The sequence below is a fragment of the Pongo pygmaeus genome, chromosome 3 (assembly GCF_028885625.2).
Source record: "Pongo pygmaeus isolate AG05252 chromosome 3, NHGRI_mPonPyg2-v2.0_pri, whole genome shotgun sequence".
Lineage (NCBI taxonomy): Eukaryota > Metazoa > Chordata > Mammalia > Primates > Hominidae > Pongo > Pongo pygmaeus.
The window spans coordinates 153,890,010-153,916,261 of NC_072376.2; the positions used below are offsets into that span (position 1 = coordinate 153,890,010).

At 37.8% G+C, this 26,252-nt stretch overlaps 1 protein-coding gene across 2 annotated transcripts in view; it reads right to left on the reverse strand.

Annotated features, from left to right (window-relative positions):
- The window catches only part of RNF150 (ring finger protein 150), a 263,839-nt gene that overhangs the window by 9,217 nt on the left and 228,370 nt on the right, over positions 1–26,252 (reverse strand). The window contains exon 7 of one of the 2 annotated variants that reach the window (XM_054485193.2): positions 22,419–25,222. The exons of the other annotated variant lie outside the window; for it this stretch is intronic. Coding sequence (XP_054341168.1) covers positions 25,170–25,222 — 53 coding nt within the window. The 3' untranslated portion in view covers positions 22,419–25,169. Of the gene's footprint in view, positions 1–22,418; positions 25,223–26,252 lie in introns of those variants that run through there. 2 annotated transcript variants of the gene reach the window in all.

Here is a 26,252-nt window from a genome sequence, read left to right on the forward strand (position 1 = left end):
TGAAACTGGATCTGTGCCTCACACTACACTACAAAATACATTCTAAGCTTGCTATATATATGATCTCCCATCTTCATTTTGTGCGTGTGTGTGTGTGTATGTGCACTTCCTTTTCATTTATCTTCTCCAGAGCCACCTGGTGCCTTTGATCCCTGACCTTCGGGGAATTCTCAAGTGCAAATTGTGGTGGTTCTCCCTTTCCCCATGCCTGATTTGTGCTTGTTTTCTCAGCAGGGTCATGGCATGCTATTGTGCAGGGTGTGTACTGCACCACTCCAGAGCACAGCTTCACTCTGGAGTCTGAGTGAGCAGTGGCTCCTGAAGTGGGGCAGGACACAACCCACACAGCCGGATGCAGGGGCTTGCTGTTTCTCCAGTCTACTAAGTCATGGACCATTCATCTGATTTTGCAGTTGCCTAAATTTTGTTATTGTCTCTTCTTGCATTTTCCCTGTCCATGTCGTGCTCTGTCTTTAAAAAAAAATCCCTTCACTGTGGTTTTTGTGGAATTTCAGGAGAGACTGGGAGTGGCTTCATATGGCAGGTCCACTCTTTTTACTCAGTGCTCTCCTTAAACATCGTTTTTACAATAAGAACTCTCTCTCTCTCTCTCTATATATATATATATACATACACACACACACACACACACACTTTAAACTTATGAGAACTGGGAATCTACCTTACTTGATACTATATTCTAGTGTCTGCTATTAGTAACTGCGTGTGTTATTTTGTAAAAATTGTTTTTCTCCTTTAGGGCTAAAGTTTAATTGTCTAGAAAATGAGAATTTGGACTGGATGCATTAGAGTCCTTTCCAGTTGTTGTTTATGCATGTTTATGTGTTGATGCCAGTCTAGTACACGGCCTCCTACATAGTTGGTTCCTAATGAATAATTATTAGACAGAATGACCACTGAGAAACAAAGTTGCCTTTTTTACAATTCTACAAATTGTTTTTATTTTTGCAATTTTTTTTCTTAATAAAAAAGGCCTGCTATTGCATATTTAGTACAAGTATGCATGAATGGGAGAATTCCCACTTGGAGGTGTAATGAAAGCTGAAATCTTATTCCTGGAGATAAAAAATGAGAGCTGTACTTTATAGGGAATTTAATTTCTACTTCTTTTCTTGCAGTGGCCCATCAATCAACTCAGCTCACAGAAAGCCAAAATTTTCAGCTCACAATCAAACTGGAAGTCAGCCAAAGAGCTCATCATGGAATGAATTTATGACTTTCATATGGGTCCAGCAAAAAAAAAAACAAAAAACAAAAAAAAAACCACACAGATAAAGAGCTGACTGAGTTACAGTTCTATAGAGACAGAACTCAACTGCTACCTACAGTGGCAGCTTCTCACCTTCATTCTGGCTTTGCAGCCACCAGCCTCAGCAGATTCCATAGATTCATTCACACCTTGGTTTTTTCTAAATGGGAGTGTGTGAACTGAAAGAAAAAGGGGCCACAGGGACTGATGTATAACTATGAGCTGCTGAATTCATGGTGCTACTTTGGAAATTAAGACTTTACTATACAGTGCAAGGCAAAGGTGAATTCAAATAAATGAAAATAGAGAAATTTACAAAAATGGTTCAATTTTTATGCTATAACATTGCACCAATATCATCTAATCATTTTCCATTTAAAAACTTGTTTTTAAAATAATCTGAGGATGTGAAATTATTCTAAGTATGTTCTATGTTTTTAATCAAGCTTGGTTTGTTCCATAATTTTTAACAGTTTTTATCATTTAATCAAGGCAGATGTTTTACTTTGAGGCTAAAATAATACGAATGAAAACTTTGTCAGCAAAATATTTAGAAGGTTTTCTGTAGGTGGTACTAACTGGGGACTGTAAGTAGCTATTAACAACATAAATGTTGACTGAATTTGCCTCCTTCTCTGCAAAAACTAACAAAAACTAATGTAAAAGTAGTATTAGCCCTCATTTGATACAACCACTCTTTGATGGAGGTATTTTTATTCCAGTTTATAGATGAAAAATACTTAGTCCATTTGACATAGTAGGATCATATCTATTTGATATACTGTCTTCTTTTGGTTGTCACATATTGTAAAACATTGAGAGATTTAAACAGGAGGTAATCTGATTTGCCTAACATTTTAAGAGTTCGCTCTTGCTGTTACTAGAAAAATATTGGCACAACAATGGGCAGAAGGAATCCAGTTAGGAAACTATTACAGCAGAACAGATGAAACATGGTGGCTTGTTGTGGCGATAAGGGTGGAGATAAGTGGACAAATCAAAGAATGATTTTGGATGAAGGATCCACAGGAAATGATGGACTAGCCAAGGGCAGTAAAAGAGGAGAAAGTAGAGAAAAATCCCCATGTTTTTTGAGCAATACAGATACCATTTATTGAGCCAGAGAAACTGGAGAAGAAGCAGGTGTTAGAACTACATCAAGAGTTCAGGTTTGAATATGCTATGTTTGAGATGCTCATAAGACATCCAAGGTTGATGTGGAGTTGGCAGCTAGATACTTGAGTCTGGAGTTTAGGGGAGAGGCCGTGACTGTCAATACATTGGAAGTCTTCAGTACAGAGAAGGTATTTTAAACCACAAAAGAGATGAGAGTTTTTTTTGTTTGTTTGTTTGTTTGTTTGTTTGTTTTTAATAGGAAGTGATTGTAGCATGAGAAGATAAGGCCAGGGACAGAACTTGAAGAAACGCAAACACCTAGAGCCAAAGACTCAAACTGGTGACGCTTGATGCTGTTTTGTTTGGCCTGGACAATGTTTTGTTTTGTTTCAAATGTGAATTAGTTAGCAATATTTGCAAGTCAGGACATTTCACATACAAATTTATATATGAAATTTGTCTTTGAAAAAGGAAGATCTGGTAATACCTGTCTGACTCCCAGATGGACACCACTGGTGGGAGATGAGAAAGAGCTGTGCCATTAGCCCAAGGAACACAGGCTTCAGGTCATCACAGTCACCAAATGGGCTACATCAGTGGTTTACACTGCTTGCCTGGCCTGTGCAGACATTTATTTGAGTTTGAAATCTCACAGTTAGGAGGAGAGCAGAAGAACAGCAGAGGAAGGTAATCCCCTCAAAGAGACTGAAAATTGCCAGGGATGGTAACAGGAAAACTAGAAGAATATAGTGTCATTGATTCATTTCCTCATTTTCCTTTAAACATACTCCTTCATCTTTTATAAATAAAATCCATACCCAAGGAAAAGAGAGACTATAGTATTACTGGATTGGCTGGGGTGGACTTAAAGACTGATCCCAAGTCATCTCATTCTCTGTCTTCAATCTTCTTATCACAATGTTACAGAGTGTCTGATTAGATGGAGCAGAAAATACTGTATTTTATTTTATTATTTTATTTTTGAGACAGGGTCTCTCTCTGTCGCCCAAGCTGAGTGCAGTGGCATGATCTCTGCTCATTTCACCCTCTGCCTCACAGCTCAAGCCATTCTCCCACCTCAGTCTCCCAAGTAGCTGGGACCACATACCTGTCCCACCATGCCCAGCTAATTTTTGTATTTTTTGTAGAGACAGGGTTTCATTGTTGCCCAGGCTGGTGTTGAACTCCTGGGCTCAAGCAATCCTCCTGCCTTGCCCTGCCAAAGTGCTGGGATTACAGGCATGAGCCACCATGCCCAGCCTATTCTATTTTAAATGGAGCTTTGTGACCTACTTTGTTCTCAAAACTATTGCTTTAATATATTTCCACTTTAATTCTGAGTAAAATCCATCAGTAGCCTAAACTGTGGTTAACCAAATAATTCTCAGTGGTGGGGTTTATTAATTCCATTTAGTCCATAAATTATTGATATCTTTGGTTTATCTCTTTCCTTTTAAATACATAAAATGTTACCTAAAGACTCACAAGTTTCCCTTTGTGAAACAGGCATTGCAGTTGTAGTTCTGCTGTGGTTTTGATATAATTGTCGATAACAGTGGGCCCCATGATTGTTCAAGTTCTTTCCAACCCAGAGAAGACAAGACTCTGAAATGTGCCCTGTTCAGTGCTGGGCATATCCAGGGCCTTTATCAATTTCCTGGCTCAAGCTCATTCCATTATGAATGTTCCCATGTCAGGATCCTGCTGCATTTCTTCATAAAGAGGAGGCACTTGGTAAATATTTCTAGAATTCAGATAAAATTGTAGTTGCTTTCTGGCCACATAGGAAAGTTTTTTATTTTAAGAGCTAATAACAGTATTAATGCTTACTGAGTACTTAGTCCATGCCAAGAACTATGCTTTATTTTTTTGAGACTGGGTTTCGCACTCTCGCCCAGGCTGGAGCTTAGTGGTCCAATCATAGCTCACTGGAGTTTTACTCTGCCACCTAGGCTGGAATGCAGTGGCACAGTCTCGGCTCACGGCAGCCTCTGCCTCCTGGGTTCAAGCGATTCTTCTGCCTCAGCCTCCTGAATAGCTGGGACTACAGGCATCTGCCACGACACCTGTGCAGCCTCTATCTTGAGCAATTCTCCTGCCTCAGTCTGTTGAGTGGCTGATTTTATTTTATTTTTTTTAAAGTAGAAACAAGGTCTCACTATGTTGACTGGGCTGGTCTTGAACTTCTGATCTCAAGCAATCCTCCCTCCTTGGCCTCCCAAAGTGCTGGGATTACAGACATGAGCCACCATGCCCAGCCTATGCTAAGTTCTTTAAATAATTTCATATTCTTAATTAACTATGACATGGAAAGTATCACTATTTCCATTTTCGTGTAATAAAACCAAGGCTCAAAAAGGTTTAAAATTCCACGGCTTACATAATAGTAAGAGTTGGAAACAGAATTCAAATCCTGGTTTTATCTGACTTCAGAGTCCATGAACTTGACCATAATTACTTTTTTTTTTTTTTTTTTTTTTTTTTTTGGTGAGCGACAGGTTCTTGCTCCATCACCCAGCCTGGAGTGCAGTGGGGTGATCATAGTTCACTGCAACCTTGAACTCCTGGGCTCAAGCAAGCTTCTCACTTCAGCCTTCCAAGTAGCTGCGGCTACCTACCGGCATGCGCCACTCATATCTGGCTAATTAAAATATTTTTTATTTTCATAGAAATGGAGTCTATGTTGCCCAGGCTGGTTTTGAATTCCTGGCTTCAAGCCATCCTCCCACCTTGGTCTCCAAAGCACCAGGATTACAGGGGTGAGCCACCATACCTGGCCCATAATCTGTTCTTGAGTTGAGATTCTTAACCTAAGGATTAGTGATTTGTAGGGTGGGGCTGGGGGATTAGGCATTTAAAATTACATACACACTTTTATAGCTACATATAGGCCTTTTCCTGGTAGTTTTCATCAGTTTCTCAAACTCACGAAAGGCTAAGAACCGTTCACTTAAATGATTTTGCATCCCTGGTGAGTTGGATAACACATTACAGTAAGCAACAGAATGGCTTGGTTTTGTTTGTGTTTTTTTTTTAACGCATATTTTGGTTTACATTCCACTAGCTATGTGTTCTATTAACTTGACATGATAGTTTTCACATGAAGTCACTGCTTTCCTACTTAATTGTTTCTTTATGGTGGTTATTCAAAGCTAAAGCAGAAAACTATCCTTCCCTGAATGAGGTTTATTTACTCACTCTACTGCCTGTCTTATAAGGCACAGACCAGTAGCAGGCTGGCATAAGTCCTCCTCTGTTAGGAATTAACAAACATTGCCCTCAGAATAAGTGCTCTCTGTTTTGAGAGAAAATAAGGTGGTGGTTAATATAATCCCCCAGGTGGCCTATTCTCCAGGAGGTCTGGTGTTTTCATGCTGGGAGTTGCTCTGCATTACACAAAAGCTTATTTTTCCTCATGTACTTGAAAAATAAGGTTTCAAAGAAAAATGGCATCTTTCTGTCCACTGCTACTGATGCTTATCTTCTTGAAAATAGGGCATAATTTCCAATCAACCCTGTATTGTACAAGAGCACCATAGGGAAGGCACTTTCAACCACATTGGTTGAATTATAATGTTGCTGTCTTTTCATCTCAGAATGTGAAACTCCCTTCAGGCTGGGGCAGTGTCTATATAGCCTGTCATTATGTTAGTGGGAAAGTTAATTAGACTTTAAATGCAGTGTGTTTGCAATGAGGAAATGTGTTCCTTTGAATTCTTTTCCTTAGCAAGAATTTCTAAGGAGATAAACTACTTCCCATTTGGTTTATGTTTTCCCATTTATGAGTGGCCTCTGATGTGAGAATGGCAAGGTCTCTGGACCGCTTTCCTCAGAGGGTATGCAATAGGGTGGATACTAATAGCTAGGATAGACTGGCTCCTTCCTACGTGCCAGGCATTTTGCTATGCCATTAAATATATCACACGTCACCCTCACAATAATACCGCTATGATGGCTTCACATGTTATAGGTGAGGGTGAGCACATAGAAGATGGAAGAAATGGGATCCCAACCCAAGCCAGTGAAATTGACAGTTGCACTATTCTGGAATGGCAGAGCTACTAGAGTTCTATTTGGCTGCTATGTTGCTCTTACAGACAAGACTTAGCCATATTTGGAAACCCAGCAGGCTTATGATACAAATTCATCCATTTGGCCAAGTGACTTCTAGAATTGTTCAGATATAACTGGCACTTTTGCCTTTTCAATTCCTGCTCCATAATTGCAAATATATACATCTTGTGGTCAAATTAGGAAAATTCTTTCTCACCTTTCAGATGGGGAAGTTTAAAACATTGTTTTTGTTTGGATTTGGTGAAAGAATTCCCTGTATATTAAATTAGAAGCCTGTATATTAAATTAGATCACATAGTTAGGATTTCACTTTGCTTTTATCTCTTTGCTGTTGGTTTTCTTTCCCTGTGACACTTCACCTAGCAGGGGAAAGATTTTCTCCAACTGCTCAAATTCCTTACTGATTTCCTTGGCAGCTCATTCATTGAGTCATTCCTTGCTAAGTGCCAAAAGAAGAGGCAATGTGATTTTTACATTAGTTTTACATTTGTTTTTGCAGGGAAGGAGGCAAAATCTAGAGCACATTGTGTTGTCAACAGTTTCTTTACAATGCCCAATTAGTACAACCTATAGAGAACCTTAAACATTAAGCATAATATCTGGTAGATGAAAGACTTTTGATGAATGTAAATATGATTGGTATGAAAAAGGAGTGTAAAAGAGAAAGTTGCCAAATGGATTTAGAGAGATAGGCAGAGTTCATACATATTTATCCATTTCTGCAACTGTAAAAAATTATCTATAGACCCCATTTATTCATTCAACAATTCACTTAATCTTTATTCAACAGGTGTTTATTGAACATGTATTAGGTACTCAGCACTGCTGATGAGCAGTGTGGAGAAAAGAAAGATGACCTAAATACAGGCTCTGACTTTAAGTTGAATTTGATCTACTAAAAGAGATCAGAATTGTATCTATAGAAATGTAATACAAGGTAACATATACTAAAAGAGAGGTGTAAATAAAATGTTAAGGAAACAAAGGTGTGGGGAAAATATCACCTCTAAGTGGGTAACCAAGAGGATTCATGAAGTAGGTTACATGTAGGCTGGCAGTGAGGATCTGATTATTGGGAAGTATGGAGGTAAGGGGAAATGGAATTCCTTCCAGAAGGGCCAGCATGACCATAGCAATCATCAAAGCAAATTTCAAGGCATGTGGATGGTTTGACTTGCCTGTGGCTTAGTGTATGAAGGATGTAGGATGGTTCAGACAGTCACTGTGGCTCCTCTAGTGTTGGCTGTGGTTTCAATCAGATCAGAGGGAGAAAGATTCTCTATATCCCCATCAACACTTACTATTTTGTGTTTATTTTTAAATTTTATTTATTTATTTTTAATATTAGTCATCCTAACAGGTTAAGGTGATATCTCACTGTGTTTTTGTTTTGTTTTGTTTTGTTTTGTTTTCAACAGAATCTTGTTCTATCACCCAGGCTGGAGTGCAGTGGCACAATCTTGGCTTACTGCAACCTTTGCCTCCCAGGCTCAAGCAATTCTTGTGCCTCAGCCTCTCGAGTAGCTGGGATTACAGGTATGCACAACCATGCCTAGCTAATTTTTGTACTTTTAGTAGAGACGGGGTTTTACCATATTAGCCAGGCTGATCTCGACCTCCTGGTCTCAAGTTGATTCACCTGCCCTTGGCCTCCCAAAGTGCTGGGATTACAGGCATAAACCACCGCGCCTGGCCTCATTGTGGTTTTGATTCACATTTCCCTGATGATCAGTGATGTTAAGTATCTTTTTTATGTTTGTTGGACATTTGTACTTTTTCTTAGGAAACTTATCTATTCAAGTCCTTTGCCTATTTTTCAATAGGGTTATTTATTCTGTAATTTGAGTTGTAGGAGTTCTTTGTGTATCCTGGATATTAACACCTTATCAAATACATGGTTTGCAAATATTTTCCCTCATTCTGTAGCTTGTCTTTTCACTCTGTTGACTGTTTACTGTGCATAAGATTTTAGTTTAATGTAGTCTGATTTGTCTATTTTTGTTTTTGTTGCCTGTGCATTTAGTGTCATTTCCAAGAAATCGTTACCAAATACAGTGCCATGAAGCTTTCCCCCTCCTGTTTTCCTCTAGGAGTTTTACAGTTTCAGGTCTTAGATTTAGGTATTTAATTCATTTTGAGTGATTTTTTTGTATGCTTACGCTGTAAGATAAGGGTCCAATTACTTTCTTTTGCAATGTGGACCTCCAGTTTTCTCCACACCATTTTTTGACACTATCCTTCCACCACTATGTAGTCTTGGCTCACTGTTGAGGATTATTTGACCATACACATGAGGATCTCTATTCTGTTTTATTGGTCTATATGTCTGTCTTTATGCCAGTACCATATTGTTTTGATTACTGTCACTCTGTAATATGTTTTGAAATTAGGAAGTGTGAGGCCTTCAAGTTTTGTTCTTCTTTCTCATGATTGTTTTGGCTATTTGGAGTAAATATGAGTTTTAGAACTGTTTTTCTGTTTCCACACAAAAAAAATGCCATTGGGATTTTGATAAAGATACCACTGAATTTACAAATTGCTTTGGGTAGTACGGACATTTTAACAACATTGTCTTCCAATCCGTGAACATGGGATATCTTTCCATTTATTTATGTCTTAACTTTTTTAGCAATGTTTTATACTTTTCAGTGTACAAGTCTTTTACCTTGTTCATTAAGTTTATTCCTAAGTATTTTACTTTTTTGATGCTATCATAAATGGAACTATTTTCTTAATTTCCTTTCATATTGTTACTGTTCAGAAATTCAACTAATCTTTTATGTTAATTTTGTACCCTGCATTTTGGGAGGCTGAGGCAGGAGGATCACTTGAGCCCAGGAGTTCAAGACCAGCCTGGGCAACATAGCAAGATCTTGTCTCTACAGATGAAAAAAAACCAGCCTGGCATGGTGGCACATCCCTGTGGACCCAGCTATTTGGGAGGGTAAGCTGGCAGGATTACTTGAGCCCAGGTTGAGGCTCCAGTGAGCTGTGATTGTGCCATTGTACTCCATCCTGTGTAGCAGAGCAAAATCCTGTCTCAAAAAGAAAAAAAAAAAATTGCACCTAGAAACTTTGACTTTGCTGAATAGTTTATTAGTATTAAGAGCATTTGAAATGTGGAATCTTTGAAGTTTTCTACATATAAGATCATGTCATTTTGTGAACAGAGATAATTTTATTTCCTCCTTTCCAGTTTGGATGCTTTTTATTTATTTTTTTCTTTCCTAATTGCTCTGACTAGGACTTCCAGTACAGTGTTTAATAGAAGTGGTAAGAGTGAGCATTCTTGTCTTGTTCCTGATCTTGGAAGAAAAGCTTTCAGTTTTTCACCATCTAGTATGATGTTAGCTATAGACTTTTCATACTTGGCCTTTCTTATGTTGAGGGAATTCTTTTATTCCTAGTTTGTTGAATATTTTTATTATAAAAGCACGTTGAATTTTTTCTAATGCATTTTCTGCATCAATTGAGATAATCATGTGATTTTCATTCTTTATTCTGTTAATGTGGTGTATTACATTGACTGATTTTTTTTTGTATACTGAACCATCCTTGCATTCCAGAGATAAATCCTACTTGGTCATGCTATATCATCTTTTAATGTACTGTTTAAATTGATTTCCTCATATTTTGTCAAAGATTTTTGCATCAATATTTATTGGTTATATTGGTCTGTAATTTTCTTTTCTTGTAGTATCTTTGTCTGGATTTGGTATTACGGTAATACAGGCCTCATAAAATAGTTTAGAAGTGTCCCCTCCTCTCCTGTCTTTTTTTTTTTTTTTTTTTTGGAAGAGTTTGAGAAGAACCGTCATAAATTCTTTTTTAAATGTTTGGGATATTCTCCAGTAAAGCCATCTGGTCCTGGGTGGTTTTTTTGTTTTTTTTTTTTTAAACAAAAGGTCTTTTTATTACTGGTTCAATCACCTTACTAGTGATAGGTCGGTTGAAATTTCCTATTTCTTCATGATTCAGTCGGAATAGATTGCATTTGTCTAGGAATTTATACATTTATATATTTCTTCTAGGTTATTCACAGTAGTCTCTTATAATATTTTTTATTTCTTTGGCATTAGTTGTAATGTCTCCTCTTTAATGTCTAACTATTTATTCAAGTCTTCTCTTTATTTTAATTAGTCTAGCTAAGGATCTGTCAATTTGGTTGATCCTTTCAAAACACAAATTCTAAGTTTTGTTGCTTTATTCCATTGTCTTTCTATTCTCTATTTCATTTATATCTGCTCTAATCTTTATTATTCCCTTGAAATTCTGCTAATTTTGAATTTGGTTTGTTTTCTCTAGTTCCTTGAGGTATAAAGTTTGGTTCTTTGAGAGCTTTCTTTTTTAATGTAGTCATTTATTGATATAAACTTTCCTTTGTAGTTTTTTTTTTTTGTTTTGTGTTTTTTTTTTTTTTTTTTAAGACAAGATCTAGCTGTATGGCACAGGTTGGAATGCAGTGGCATGATCTTGGCTCACTGCAACCTCTATCTCCTGGGCTCAAGCCATCCTCCCACTTCAGCCTCTCGAGTAGCTGGGACTAGAGGCATACATTATCACATCTGGATAATTTTTGTATTTTTTTGTAGAAATGAGGTTTCACCATTTTGCCCAGGCTGGTCTCAAACTTGTGAGCTGAAGGGATCCATCTGCCTCAGCCTCCCAACATGCTGGGATTACAAGCATGAGCCACCACACCTGGCCCCTTTGTATTTCTTTTGTTGCCTCCCATAAGTCTTGGTACATTACCTTTTTGTTTTCATTTGTCTCAAGACGTTTTCCAATTTATCTTGTGATTTCTTCTTTGACCCACTGGTTATGCAAGAGAGTGTTGGTTGGGCATAGGTGCTCATACCTGTAAACTCAGCCCTTTGGGAGGCCAAGGTGGGAGGATTACTTGAACCCAGGAGTTTGAGACCAGGCTGGGCAACATAATGAGACTATGTCTCTATGAAAAACCAGACAAAGCAAAAGAGCCAAGTGTAGTGACATGTACCTGCAGTCCCAGCTACTCAGGAGGTTAAGGTGGGAGGATATCATGAGCCCAGGAGTTCCAGGCTGCAGTGAGCTATGATCATGTCACTGCATTCTAGGCTGGGTGACAAAGCAAGACTCCATCTCTTTAAAAAAAGAGGATGTTGTTTAATTTCTACATTTTGATGAGCTTTCCAGTTTGCTATTGATTTCTAGTTTCATTCCACTGTGGTTGGAAAAGATATTTGGTCAATCTTCTTAAATTTCTTCTTCTTCTTTTTTTTTTTTTTTGAGACGGAGTCTCGCTCTGGCGCCCAGGCTGGAGTGCAGTGGTGCAATCTTGGCTCACTGCAAGCTCTGCCTCCCAGGTTCACGCCATTCTTCTGCCTCAGCCTCCTGAGTAGCTGGGATGACAGGCACCTGCCACCACGCCCGGCTAATTTTTTGTATTTTTAGTAGAGACGGGTTTCACCATGTTAGCCAGGATGGTCTCGATCTCCTGACCTCGTGATCCACCCGCCTTGGCCTCCCAAAGTGCTGGGATTACAGGCATAAGCCACTCAATCTTAAATTTCTTAAGACTTGTTTTGTGGCCTAACATGTGATCTTTCCTTGAGAATGTTTCATGTGCATTTGAGAAAAACGTGTATTCTGCTACTGTTGGGTGGAGTGTCCTGTATATGTCTGTTTGATCCAACTGATCTATAGTGTTGCTCTATTCTATTTATGCCTATTGTTCTCAGTCTGGTTTTCTATCTATTTTTGAAAATGGGGTATTGAAATCTCTTACTCTTATTGTGTTACTATTTTCCCTTTAAATTCTGTACGTTTGCTTCATATATTTGGGTGCTCTGTTAGGTAAATATATATTAATAATTGTTATATCTTCCTGAATAATTAACCTTTTTATCATTATATAATGACATTCTTTGTCTCTTGTGACAGTTGTTTACTTAGTCTGTTTTTTCTGATATGAGCACCTCTGTTCTCTTTGGTTACCATTTGCATGGAACATCTTTTTTCATCTTTTCCCTTTAGCTCAGATATGTCCTTAAATCTAAAGTGGGTGCCTTGTAGACGGCATATAGTTGCCTTTTGTTTTTCATTTATTTAGTCTTTTGATCTGAGAGTTTATTCACAGTTAAAGCAATTACTGATAGGGAAGTACTTATTATTTTCATTTTATCATTTTCTATGTTGTAGTTATCTCTCTTTTTCCCTCTCTTGCTGCCTTCTTGTTAGTTTTGTTCATTTTTTTTTTTGGTAGTGCTATACTTTGATTCGTTTCTCATTTATCTTTTGTGTACTTTTTTTGGGTATTTTCTTTGTGGTTACTATAGAGATGACATAAAACGTGTTAGAGTTATAATAATCTATTTTAAGCAGATAATGTCACATATAAAAACTCTACTCTTATATATTCCCTTCTACACTAAGTTATTGATGTTATAAATTATATCTTTAGTATATTTTACATCCATTAACATAGTTTTTTTCACCTTTTTCCTTTAAATTCTATACCAGAATTAAAAGTGATTTATGCACCACCATTACAGTATTTATGCACCACCCTATTACAGTATTGTGTATTTGTCTACATATTTACTTTTGCCATTGAGCTTCATGGTGCCATAAGCTTTTGTGTTACTATCTAATGTTCTTTTGTTTCAACTTAAAGAACTCACTTTAGCATTTCTTGTAAGGCAGGTTTAGTGATGACAAACTCTCTCAGCTTTTGTTAATCTGGGCAAGTCTTTATTTCCCCTTCAGTTTGAGGACAGTTTTTCAGTATATAGTATTTTTGGTTAACATTTTTTTCCCTTTTTCTCAGTACTTTAAATATATCATCTCACTCTTTTCTAGCCTATAAGGTTTCTGCTAAGAAATCTGCTGATAATCATATGTAAGCTCCCTTGTGTGTGATGAGCTAATTTTTTCTTGCTGCTTTCAAGATTCTATCTCTGTCTTTGACTTTGGACAATTTGATTGTAATTTGTCTCAGTGTAGGCCTCTTTAGGTTTACCATATTTAGAGCTCACTGAACTTCTTGAATTTAGATGTTCATATCCTTCCTTAGATTTGGGAAGCTTTCAGCCATTATGCCTTTGAAGAAGCTCTTTGACCCTTTCTCTCTCCCTTTTTCTTTTAGAACTCTCATGATGCACATATTTGTCCACCTGATGGTACAGCATAAGTCCCTTAGGCTTTCTTTACTGTACTTCACTTTTTTTTTTTGCTCTTATGACTTGATAATTTCAAGTGACTTTTCCTCAAGTTCACTGATTCCTTCTTCTGTTTAATCAAGTCTGCTGTGAATCTCCCTCAGTAAAATTTTCAATTCAGTTACTGTAGTCTTCAACTCTTTAATTTCTGTTTGTTTCTTCTTCATAGTTTTTCTTTGTTGATATTCTCATTTTATTCATACATCATTTTCCTAATTATATCCAGCTGTCTATCTGTGCGCTCCTTTAATTCACTGGGCATCTTTAAGATGATTCTTTTGAAACGATTTATCTGATAATTCATATATCTCCATTTTTTAGGGGTAATTTCTGGATATTTAATTTGTTCCTTTGATTGGGCCATATTTTCCTGTTTCTTTGTACTCCTTTTCATGCTTTGTTGGGACTTCAGTATTTGAATTATCTGCCACTTCTCCCAGTCTTTGCAGTCTAGTTTCATACAGGTACAGGTAGTTCGCCAACCAGCCCAGCTAGAGATTCTGGAGATCTCTCAAGACTTTTCAGAGGATATGTGCTTTCTGGGTTTTTGTATGTAATCTAATTGCAGAGGTTTGCCAGTTTTACTCAGAAGCTTCCCCAGTGTCTGCATCATTGAAGCCTTTCTGGTGCTATATAGCAAGCTGTGGTACTGGAGCTTCCCCTTGTGTTTATCTTTGAGACACGTGCTCAACCAAGTCCTCTTCATCACCTGTTTTTTTGGCCCCTGACTTGCTGCCTTGTTCCTGTCTGTGCTTAGATTTAGGCAAGACAGAAGCCAGTCCCTTAGGTAACACCCCTTCCAAAAGTCAGAATATTAGACATCCCACTTTACAATCACTTTTCTCTTTCTCTTCCTGAGAAGAACTCTGAGCTGGGAGTTTTCTCCAATGGCACCATGCTATACTAGAGGGGAGGGGCTCTGGTGAATGAGTGAGTTCCATGAATTTTCCTCCTGGGCTTCCAAGCACTTGGCTTTGTCCTTGCCTGGAGTGCAGGAACTTCTTAACTTGTTTTTGTTATTTCTCCCAAATACAATTGGTCTATATACATTTTTTAAGTCCGTTGGTATCTCCACGGAGGAAGGAGGATCTGGGGCTTTCTATTATGCCATCTTCCTGCTGTCACTTCCAAACAGTTTTTTTCAACATGGCTGACTGTTTTTCCATCTCTACAAGCAGTGTACAAGAGTTTTAGTTTCTCTACATTTTTTCCAACATCAATCTTTTTTTTTTTTTTGAGACAGAGGCTTGCTCTGTTGCCCAGGCTGGAGTGCAGTGGTGTGACCTCAGCTCACTGCAACCTCTGCCTCCCAGGTTCAAGCAATTCTCCTGCCTCAGCCTCCCAAGTGGCTGGGATTACAGGTGCGTGCCATCACACCCAGCTAATTTATATATATATAAAAAAATATAAATATATATATAAAATATATATAATTATATATACACATATTATATATAATACACACATATATATACACGTATATATACATTATATATTATGTATATACAGTGTATATACATTATATACACTGTATATACAATGTATATACATTATATACACATGTATATATTATGTATATACATATATACATATATATTATGTATATTTATATGTATATATTCATGTGTATATATACATGTATATATTATGTATATACATATGTATATATTCATGTATATATATACATGTATATATTATGTATATATACATGTATATATTATGTATATATACATGTATATATTATGTATATATACACATGTATATATTATGTATATATACATGTATATATTATGTATATATACATGTATATATTATGTATATATAATATGTACATATATGTATATGTGTATATATAATTATACATACACATATATGTATATATACATATATAGTTTTATATACATATATGTGTATATATACATATATAATTTTATATACATATGTGTATATATATACATATATAATTATATGTATATATATACACATATATAATTATATATGTGTATATATATATACACACATATATCTTTTTTTTTTTTTTTTTTGAGACAGAGGTTTGCTCTTGTTGCCCAGGCTGGAGTGCAGTGGTGCGATCTTGGCTCACTGCAACCTCTGCCTCCGAGGTTCAAGCGATTTTCCTGCCTCAGTCTCTCGAGTAGCTGGGATTACAGGCATGCACCACCACGCCTGGCTAGTTTTGTATTTTTAGTAGAGATGGGGTTTTTTCATGTTGGTCAGGCTGGTCTTGAACTCCTGACCTCAGGTGATCCACCCACCTCAGCCTCCCAGGTTCAAGCAATTCTCCTGCCTCAGCCTCCCAAGTAGCTGGGATTACAGGTGCGTACCATCATGCCCAGCTAATTTTTATATTTTTAGTAGAGATGGGATTTTCACATGTTGGCCAGGCTGGTCTGGAACTCCTGACCTCAAGGGATCCACCTGCCTCAGCCTTCCAAAGTGCTGGGATTACAGGTGTAAGCCACAGCACCTAGCTTGAGCTTCTTTTTATATATGTTCTAAGAAGTATGTACATCTCTTTGGGAGGCTGAGGCGGGTGGATCACAAGGTGAGGAGATCAAGACCATCCTGGCTAACATGAAACCCTGTCTCTACTGAAAATACAAAAAAATTAGCCAGGCGTGGTGGCGGGCACCTGTAGTCCCAGCTACTCGGGAGGCTGAGGCAGGAGAATGGTATGAACCCGGGAGGTGGAGCTTGCAGTGAGCTGAGATAGCGCCACTGTACTCCAGCCTGGGGAACAGAGGGAGACTCCATCTCAACAACAACAACAACAAAAAAAGTATATACATCTATTTTGGAAAGTGAATGTTCAAGTCAATGTTAGCTTTTATTTATTTGCTTTTACTCCACATTTTTCCGGAATAGAGGAGTGTGCATACACGTGTGTATGTGGTTGTGTTCAGCTGGGTGGAGTGGGTAGTAGTGAAAAACAGGAAATAAATAAGAAAAACTGAACTAGGCATCCCACAATGCTCCACTAGTGACATAAGGCAGGTCACCCACATTCTTTGCCCATTTTTAAATTGGGTTGTTTATCTTCTTACTGAGTTGTATGTTCTGAATGCAAATTCTTTATATGTTCTGAATGCAAATTCTTTGTTAGACATAGGTATTGCAAATATTTTCTCTCAGCTTGAGGCCTGACTTTTCATTTTCTTAAAGGTGTCCTTAAAGGAACAAAAATTTTATTTATTTATTTTTAGACAGTCTCACTCTGTTGACCATACTGGAGTGCAGTGGCACAATCTTGGCTTATTGCAGCCTCAACACCCTGGACTCCAGCAATCCCCCTACCTCAGCCTCCCTGGTAGCTGGGACTACAGGTGCGTACCACCACAGCTAGCTAATTTTAAAAGTTTTAAATTTTGATAAAGGCCAATGTATCAACTTTGTCAATGGTTCGCTTTTTAAGTCCTATCTAAAAAATATTGCTTATCCTAAAGTTGCTAGCATTTACTTCTATGTTTTCTTCTAGAACTTTTATAGTTTTAGCTTTTACACTGAAATCTATGACTCATTTCAAGCTAATGTATGGTGCAAAGTAGGAATTGTTCATTTTCCCCCAAAATTTTTGTAACTAAGTTCTTGAATTAAATTTCCTTATTTTGAAATCCCTAGAGTGATTTCCATTTTCCTGATTGTTGTAACTCAATACAGGCAATGGTATTAGAAAGATAGGTGGTATTCAGATTGCAGAAGGATTTGAATGCCAGGCTAAATTATCACAGCTCTATTTAACTTACGTGTATGATATTATGTTGATACTTGACAAATACTTGCTTAGATAAAATGTTAAGAAATAAACAATCTCAGCTTCCTCATCAGTAAAGTACTGATAATAATACATTTTTTGTAGCCTCTAATGAGATTTGATAAATACACACGCATATACACATACACACAATGCTATGCAGTATGTGTACTATACGCTATGCCAGATAATATGCAGCCAATATTGGATTTAGTATATTTACTGAGAATCTGTTTTATTCTTTCCCCACTAAGCTTTCTGGGCTCCTTCTTTGCCCATTAATGTGCTGGTGAAAAACTATACCCTTCCTTTCCCTGGCTATCATCCCACTGTTTCTGTAATATTCTATTTCTTCAATGTTGCTGGATGTAGGTCGACGCATCAACATTTCATAAAGAGTTCATTCACCATGTGACAGCCTTATCCCTACTGCTTGTACAAGTGTCACCCTGTTACAAGATAGCACAACACAAGAGCCAGAAGAAACTAGAGAACAGGGCTCTGATGGAAACACAAAGTCTGGTTTAAAGGTCAAGCTGCAGAACACAGCAAAGTAGGGAATCCTTTACTTTGCTCTGGGAGGGGTTGGGAAGAGGAAAACAGAAATAGAAACATACTCTCTTACACTTGCATTTTCAAAAAGAAGGAAGCATTTTAAATAATGTGCCTAAATATATAGTCCTCAGGAACAGCCTAAAAACATTATAAGGTAAACAGCTCAATGATAACTGGAGACCAAACACTGACATGAGCACGCTTGGCTCTTATTATGCTGGCATCATTTTACATCAACCTGTTTGACTTCCAGTCTATTTAAGGTTTTTATCATTTCTGACCATTCTGACTACCTCTTTCTCCAGAAAGCACGTGAAGAAGCCTGATTAAAAACCTTAAGGATTGTACGTAATTTGTTTAGAAGAATCTCTGGTTGCTCATCTTCCAATAAATATTGCATAATTCACCTTTAGTTGGTTTGAAAGCAGGTCATAACTGGTATGTTGGGGGATGGGCAGGAGGGGATGGCTCAAAGTGGTGGCTTGAATAAGCTCTCAAAAGGTGACAGACTCACTCTTAGCTACAGAAAAGAGGCTTGATGTTTTGACCCAGAGCCTGGGTTGATGTCCCAACAATAAATTACTGAAATTCACCTAGACTGGTGTGTTTACATGCCTTCCCGGACAATCTAATGGATTTTATCTAAAGCATATAGTAACAAGAGCAATGGTCCAGTCATGCATGTTATAAGATCATAACCCTACCCATTCCTCTGGCTCACAGAACATAATTTTCAGCTCTTTGTGTTTAGAACAAAAAACAGAATTTGTAATAAATATTTGTCCTTGCAACAAGAATTCCTTGCTATGAGTTTAGGGTGAAAACAAAAGAGATACAAATGAGGTAAGCTGCTCAACAAGGTAAGGATACATGAAAGGGCAAAAGGAATAAGGGGGACTGAGCTGAGCCCGACATCTGTCTTCCATTTTGCCCCTGCGGATGGAAACCACAGCTCATGTAGTCTCTTGTGCTTTCTTCTTGTTTCCTTACTAGGCTGATAAAGCTGAAAGAGACTTAGAGATTATTTAATCAATCATTCTCTCAACCAAATAAGATAATGAATATAAAGCATTTAGCCCTGTTTCTGGCTCAAAGAAATCCTTAATAAAAAGTAGGCTATTGGTGATCACGATAAAGTTGAAGCTATTTAGTTGTTCATGGTTATATTAACCCATCCCATTCACTTCATACTAAGGAGGTAGATAAGAAACCCAGCATCTCATGCTGGTCGAATGGGATAATACTTATTATGTCAGTGCTGAGATTAGGTCTTCTAACTCCTTAAACAGTTTTTTTTTTTTTTTTAAATAAAAAAATAGAGCCAGGGTCTTGCTATGTTGCCCAGGGTGGTCTCAAACTCCTGGGCTCAAACAATCCTTCTGCCTCAGCCTCTCGAAGTGCTGGGATTACAGACATGAGCCACTGCGCCTGGCTTAAACAATTCATTTAAACTATTTATTTTCTGTTCTGGAGCATATTCTCAAACTGCTTTTTAAAAGAGTCACATTCCCTTTTGATAAAGTTAAAAATCTTATCCCTCCCCGTGAAGGTTTGACACCTCTATTCTCACACCTTTCAGAAGTACTGTGATTTTTCCTGAATCCTTACCTATCAGGAAGATTTTGTTGAACTTTGGAGTTGGTATTTTAAAAAATAATTTGCATTTTTTGTTTCCTACTTATAAAACCAAGTCATTACTTTATGTGATGTTTTTCTATACACATTCCTCCTAAACCCAATCATTGATCCAAAAGTTTGCAATCCCTAAATGCTTCATCTGGGTTTGGTACCTCTTTAAAAATCTCATGCTACTCTGAAACAGATTTTTTTTGGTGGGCAGAAAGAGAGATTTTAAAATGCTACAAAGGTACAGGGAATAATATAGTAAACCAAACTGCGGTGTCACCATCAGTAAGTGTCAATGCTTAATGATATTCAGTTCTCTGTTCAATGTCACTTTCTCAGATAAGCCCTCCTTGATTTCCTGCCCTAATTAATAGTCACTGGTCACTCTCTAACTCCTTACTTGGCCGCATTTTGATTTTATTTTTGATAATTGAATCCTGACATTATATTCTATATTTCTTATCTTATTCAATAGGATGTGATCTCCACAAAGTCAGGAACTGCCTGCATTGCCCCAAGATTCCCCAGCATAGAAAGGAGGATCTGAATTATACTAGGCTCTGAATAAATTTTTGTTGAATGAATGATGTTTCATTTAAGCCTGCCTTTTTAATTAAAGCAAAACAAAAAACAAATAAAAACCCCCACATTAGCTCCTTTTGTGTCTCACCACTAGTTTTATATCCCCAACACAGCAACTACCACTCTGATTTGATATGAATTCTTCCAGTATCTTTCATGCAAATCAGTGTGTATGTATGTGTGCAGGTAACAAAAAAATCAATGTACAAGTTAAATAATGTTTTGTGTTAGCATTTTTATATGAAAGAAAGCTTGCTATTTGTGTTATCCTGCAATTTACTTATTTTTCCTTGTTTTCAGATTTAATTACATTATGTATTTAATTCTTGTTAACTGCTATAAAAAAACTAGTCCATCTAAGAATATGCTATATTTTATTTGTCCTTTCCCCAACAGAGAGACCTTTAGGTTGTTTACAATATTTTTTCACTATTACAACAATTTTTCCCTGTACATGTGTTGTGTGCTAAATGTTTCTGTTCCCCCAAATTCATATGTTGAAAGCTTAAACCCCAATATAATGATATTAGAAGGTGGGGGTTTGGGGAGGTAATTAGGTTTAGATGTGGTTATGAGGTCGGGGTGCCCATGATAGGATTAGTGTTCTTACAAGAAAAAGACTGGAGTTCACTCTCTCATCTCACCATGTGAGGACACAGAGAGACAGCAGCCATCTTCAAGCCAGGAAGAGCTATCTCACTAGAAGTCAACCATGCAGGCATCCTGATCTTGGACTTCCCAGACTCCCAAACTGTGAGAAATAAATGTCTGTTCTTTAAGCCACCAGGTCTATGTTATTTGATGATAGCAGCCTGATAGACTAATACAATGTATCTTTTAGAAAGTTCTCCAAAAATGTTAGTTTCCTTTTCCCTTCCTTGTTTTCAGAGCTAAGAATACAAAATCACTTGCTTCTCCTAGGAAGGGACCTTTTGAGGAGTTTAATGCAGCTTCCATATGCTACCACTTGTTTTGGCTTTCCAGAAAATAAATGTCAAATTAATAAGAGAAATGAAGAGGTGTAAAGTACCATTTTAAATCACTGATCTCACTAAAGGTTAACTATAATAATAGCTAGTCACCTGTCTGCACCTATTATTATATTCCATGCTCATGGCAGGTGGCAATGAAGGTGGGATGAGTGAGTAGGAATAGCACTGGTAGAAAATGATAGATTTGGCCAAGAATTGTTCTAACACACTTTTTTTTTTTATAACAGTGGCTATTATAATTTTATCACCATCATCACCATCCATTATATTTGATTTAGTTTCCAATGTTCTTGCACATATTTGAGCCCATTTTACAGCAGGCTACCTAACTTTCAGAAAGGCTATAGTTCTCTCAAAGTCTCAGAAAGAGCCAGTAGTAAGTGGCAGAACTAGGACTTGAACCTAGCTCTTCTGTTCTTGCTCCAGTAGGTTTCATGGTGCTCCATGAAGTCATACAGGTCCACAGAGCACCCCAGGGACCACCCGTGGGAGGAATTGGGAAGGCTGGACAGTGGTGGAAAATGATAGTGGCGATGACAAAGTTGACAATAATAACTGCAACAAGCCCAGCTGAGACAGTTCTTTCCAAACCCCTCCATTCCTCCCCCTCCTTTCCTCCCCCTCCTTTAGCATTTAGCACAGTTGTCCTTCAGTATCCAGTATTCGTGGGGGATTGATACCAGGACACTGCCACCTATCAAAATCTGAGGATGCCCAAGTCCCTTATATAAAATGGTGTAGAATCTGCATATAATCTATGCACATCATTTTGTATACTTTAAACCTGGGCCACCAACTGGTGCCAGTCCATGGTCTGTTAGGATCTGGGCCGCACAGCAGGAGGTGGGCGCAGGGTGAGCGAGCATTACTGCCTGAACTCCGCCTCCTGTCAGCAGAACATTTGATTCTCATAGGAGCAGGAACCCTATTGTGAACTGTGCATATGAGGGATCTAGGCTGTGCATTCCTTGTGAGAATCTAACTAATGATCTGAGGTGGAACAGTTTCATCCCGAAAGCACCACCGTCCCCCCCGCCACCTCTCTTGTGGAAAAATTCTCTGGCAGGCAACTGGATCCTGGTGCCAAAAAGGTTGGGAACTGCTGCTTTAAATCATCTCTAGATTACTTATAGCACCTAATATAATGTAAATGCTACCTAAATAGTTATTGTACTGTATATTTTATTGGTACTATTTTCTACTGTTGGATTGAGATTTTTTTTTCCTGAATATTTTTGATATGCAGTTGGATGGAGGGACACCTATATAGCAATGTACGAGGGCAGATGACTAATTAATAGCGTAATGAATCTGTTGAAGTTGTTGAACTCCCTCATTTACTTCACTAATTTGATCTATAGTTCCTTTGCTAATCTGATCTTTGTTTCCTGAAAAGCTAAAACAAAACAAGCATCTGATGGCTAAAATTAATTCCGCCAAATGCCTCCGCTTATAGTGATGCAACAACAAGGGAGGGAAAGGACCTATACTTCACCAGCCTGTGCTGGCCACTTTTCATGTATTTATTAGCTTAAAAAACCATGAGTTTAAGCTGATCTCTTTATTACATTTGAACTGTACACAAATATTGGGTTTGAAAAAGACTTTTGTTAAAAACTCAAAGGCAAAGGTGTGGCCAATTCAGGCCTTCCATACAATGGCAATTTTGTATCCTGCTAACTCTGTCTCCAGAAAGTGGGTTAGGGAGTCTGGGTGACTTCTTGACCTCGCAGGTTCCTTCCCCCTGGGGAGGGATGTAGCCAAAATGTACCCTAGAGTAAAAGGTCTGTGGAGGCTGGTGTAGTGTGGCTCACGCTTGTAATCCCAGCACTTGGGAGGCCCAAGCAGTAGGATCGCTTGAGGCCAGGAGTTTGGGACCAGCCTGGGCAACATAGTGAGACCCCATCTCTTAAAAAAAAAATAAGCTAAAAAATTAGCTGAGTGTGGTGGTGTGTACCTGTAGTCCCAGCTACTCAGGAGGTTGAGGTAAGAGGATTGCTTGAGCCAAAAGATTGAGGCTGCAGTGAGCCATGATTGCACCACTGCAATCCAGCCTGGGAGATGGAGTGAGATCCATCTCTTAAAGGAAAAAAAAAGGTCTGAGGGTAATGCTGCCACTGTGACCACCCCCCAGCCTTTCTCCGAAGAACACTTTTATTCATAATATTCCAGACATGTGATTAACAGCACTGCCTTATTTCATTATTTAAATATTCTACCCATGGATGTTTTTTCTCCTAACTAGAGCAGATTGTAATTTCTCAGGGGTCAGGGGCTTATTTTGCAAGACTCCATCTCTAATGCTATAGAAATAAAAGAAATGCAAAAGTTATCACTTGAATGTACCGAATAAATAAATGGGAAAATCTGAAGACATCATGTTGATTTTTTGAAAGGATAAAACAGTGGGGAAGGGGACTCATGCTCTTTTGATATCAATGCTATGTGGAGTACCTCATGCTAAGGAATCAAGGCAAAAGCATAGAGTAGGCTAAGAGAAACAAGACCTAGACTGAGCAGTGAGCTCAAGTGTTTCATTTACTATGGGCCAGGAATCTCATTCCTGCTCTTTCCAACTCCACCTTATTAGGTACCTTTTAAGATCATTTTCTGTTTCCTTGTTTCTCTTTTAGAACCATGCTCAGCACCTCCCTAAGAAGAGGGGCCACCTATGTGGAATGGTTCCTGAAGCTGGCAGTGTTGGGGGTGTGAATAAGCCAGTTGTTCTGGCAGGGGGCTTGTGAAACTTAAAAATGAAGAAGTGAGAAGAACTGAAAAGGTATCGTTTAGAGTTGGATTATCATGAGTGGTTAAACATGTACATAATAAACACAGAATTAGGAAAATTCTTAAAATTTTCAAACTTAAAAACTAGCAATTTTCTAGTATTAGGAATGCAAAATCTAAGACAGAAGCATTTCATCCTAATACTCTCCAATATATGTACAAAAGGCCAAATTCCCTAAACAAGTCCATAGGGAGTTCCTGGAATTTAACATGGGGGTTAAGGTTTTAGTATTTCGTCCACAAGCTGAAGAGTGATGGTTCCTTTCTCTGTCTCTTTCTAAACTCAGGAAAGCTATGCAAATCCCTTATGTAGAGAAAGCTTTTAGTAGATCTGGCAAATGAGATCTGTTCTTAAGAAACAGCACTTGGCAAAGTAACTGCTATTTTGTACACATCTGTTTTACATCTGTTCAAACCTAAATTCCTTCAGAGGAGGGGCAATGTCATCCTAGCTCAAAATAGGCATTAATAAATCTTATGCTAAATCACCAACATCTTTTGGTAAAATAGCTGTATTTAATTAATGAAACAGACTTCCAGATTAACTTCCGATGAGGTCTTCTAGGTATCTTCAGAGTGTTTTATAATGTTTTCTCTCCCTAGTTATTGTTAATATATTCTGTGACCTTTCCACAACAGAAAGTCATTTTAACATGTGGCCCATGTAGTTTCTGAATTTTTATTTCTTTTTAAAGGATCATGCTGCTGCTTTTTGGGATGATTACTGATGTTTATAATGAGCCCCATCCCCTACCTTTTAAACTCCATAAATATTTAAGACAAATAACCGTAAATATTCGTCCATGATAGAGCTCCTGGGTCCCTTCCTTTGATTGGTGCATGCTTTGTTTAACATTTTGCCAGTGCTTCCCAGTAGCACACAATCAATGCACATTTTGAACTTGTATTCTTAAAAAATCTGCAGCCACAAACATGGCCCATGTCCTAAATAGTAGGTACTGCTGAATAGATCTTCAATGTTTATTTTTGTCCAGCCTGCAAATATTTTATATTATTTTGCCATGAAGAAAGCTGCCTGAGACTATGTAGGCAGTTTCCTGTAATGTAGATGCCTTGTCAATAATCTAAGTATGGTACAGAGTGAACAAATCCATAAATCTCCAAGTCACATGTAACTTGCTCATCTGGTGCTGAGCTGCCTGAGTCTCCATGGATACCAAGGGAGCATCTTCAATTCAGGGAACTCTCAGGGAGAGCAGACTCTTTCTTGCCCCAGGAATCCGCAAGCCTGGCAAAAAGAAGTGAGGGTCCTTGAGAACATTACCTTTGTGGATCCTGTTCATTAACCCACTAGAGACTAAATCCCAGGTCACCTTTGGTTTTCTCCCACTCCCTTTAAGAGAAAATCTCCTGGAGAGGGTCAGGGGCACAGGTAGCATGAGGGCTAATTGGGATTTCTGAGACTGTTTGAACATTTTTCTCTCAAAACTTTGATGGGAATTCCAGCATCGCAAGTGAGTATATTTTTCTATTTTGTGATTATATTTTTAGAGACTGGGTTTCTCTAAGGGGGAGATGACTAGGCACTGAGACAGCCCTGGAAGTAGAAAATGGGCAAATTATAAGCATAGCTATGCATCAATGTAAGTCAAAGTCCCCACAATATGCCTTGGAAGCAAAAAACATATGTCTCCGTAGGAAATTAGCCTATATACATTATAAGAGCAAAGCTATGGTTCCATATGTTCCATAACTGTAACTGTTCATCAAGATAGGAAAATAAAAACAAAGAAAAATAGAGTTCCTACCATTATTACCTCCTGCCAATTATCAGCTCCAAGAACACATTGTCTATACTCTTAACTTTAGTGGCAGATCATTCTGCTTAGCAGTTACCAACTCTTAGTTCTGTGTTGCAGATCTTAGCTGCAATGCACCCAAAGAAACTATAAAATGTAGCCTTGTTGTCTTATCCTTTTTCTTACGGTAGTTAATTTTATGACACCAAAGAATTCTTCCCTCAGTAAAATTATGCATCTGAGAAAACCAATGGTAATTCTTTCAAAACTTATCTTTTGATCTGCTCGTTCAAGGACTTATTTCAGTATCTAAGATTTTTAAAGATTTTTTTTTTCTACAGGAAGCACTTCCTTTTTCTAGTAGATGATTCTAGAATTACGGCTTACGCTAAAAATGTAAGAGAATGCCTGCACCACAGTGTGTAGGTCACACATCAGGTCGGGGATGTTTCATGAGCAAAGAAGCCATTATTATAACAATCAAAAGGCAGCAGCCTTCCCCAGATAGCAATGTTGCCT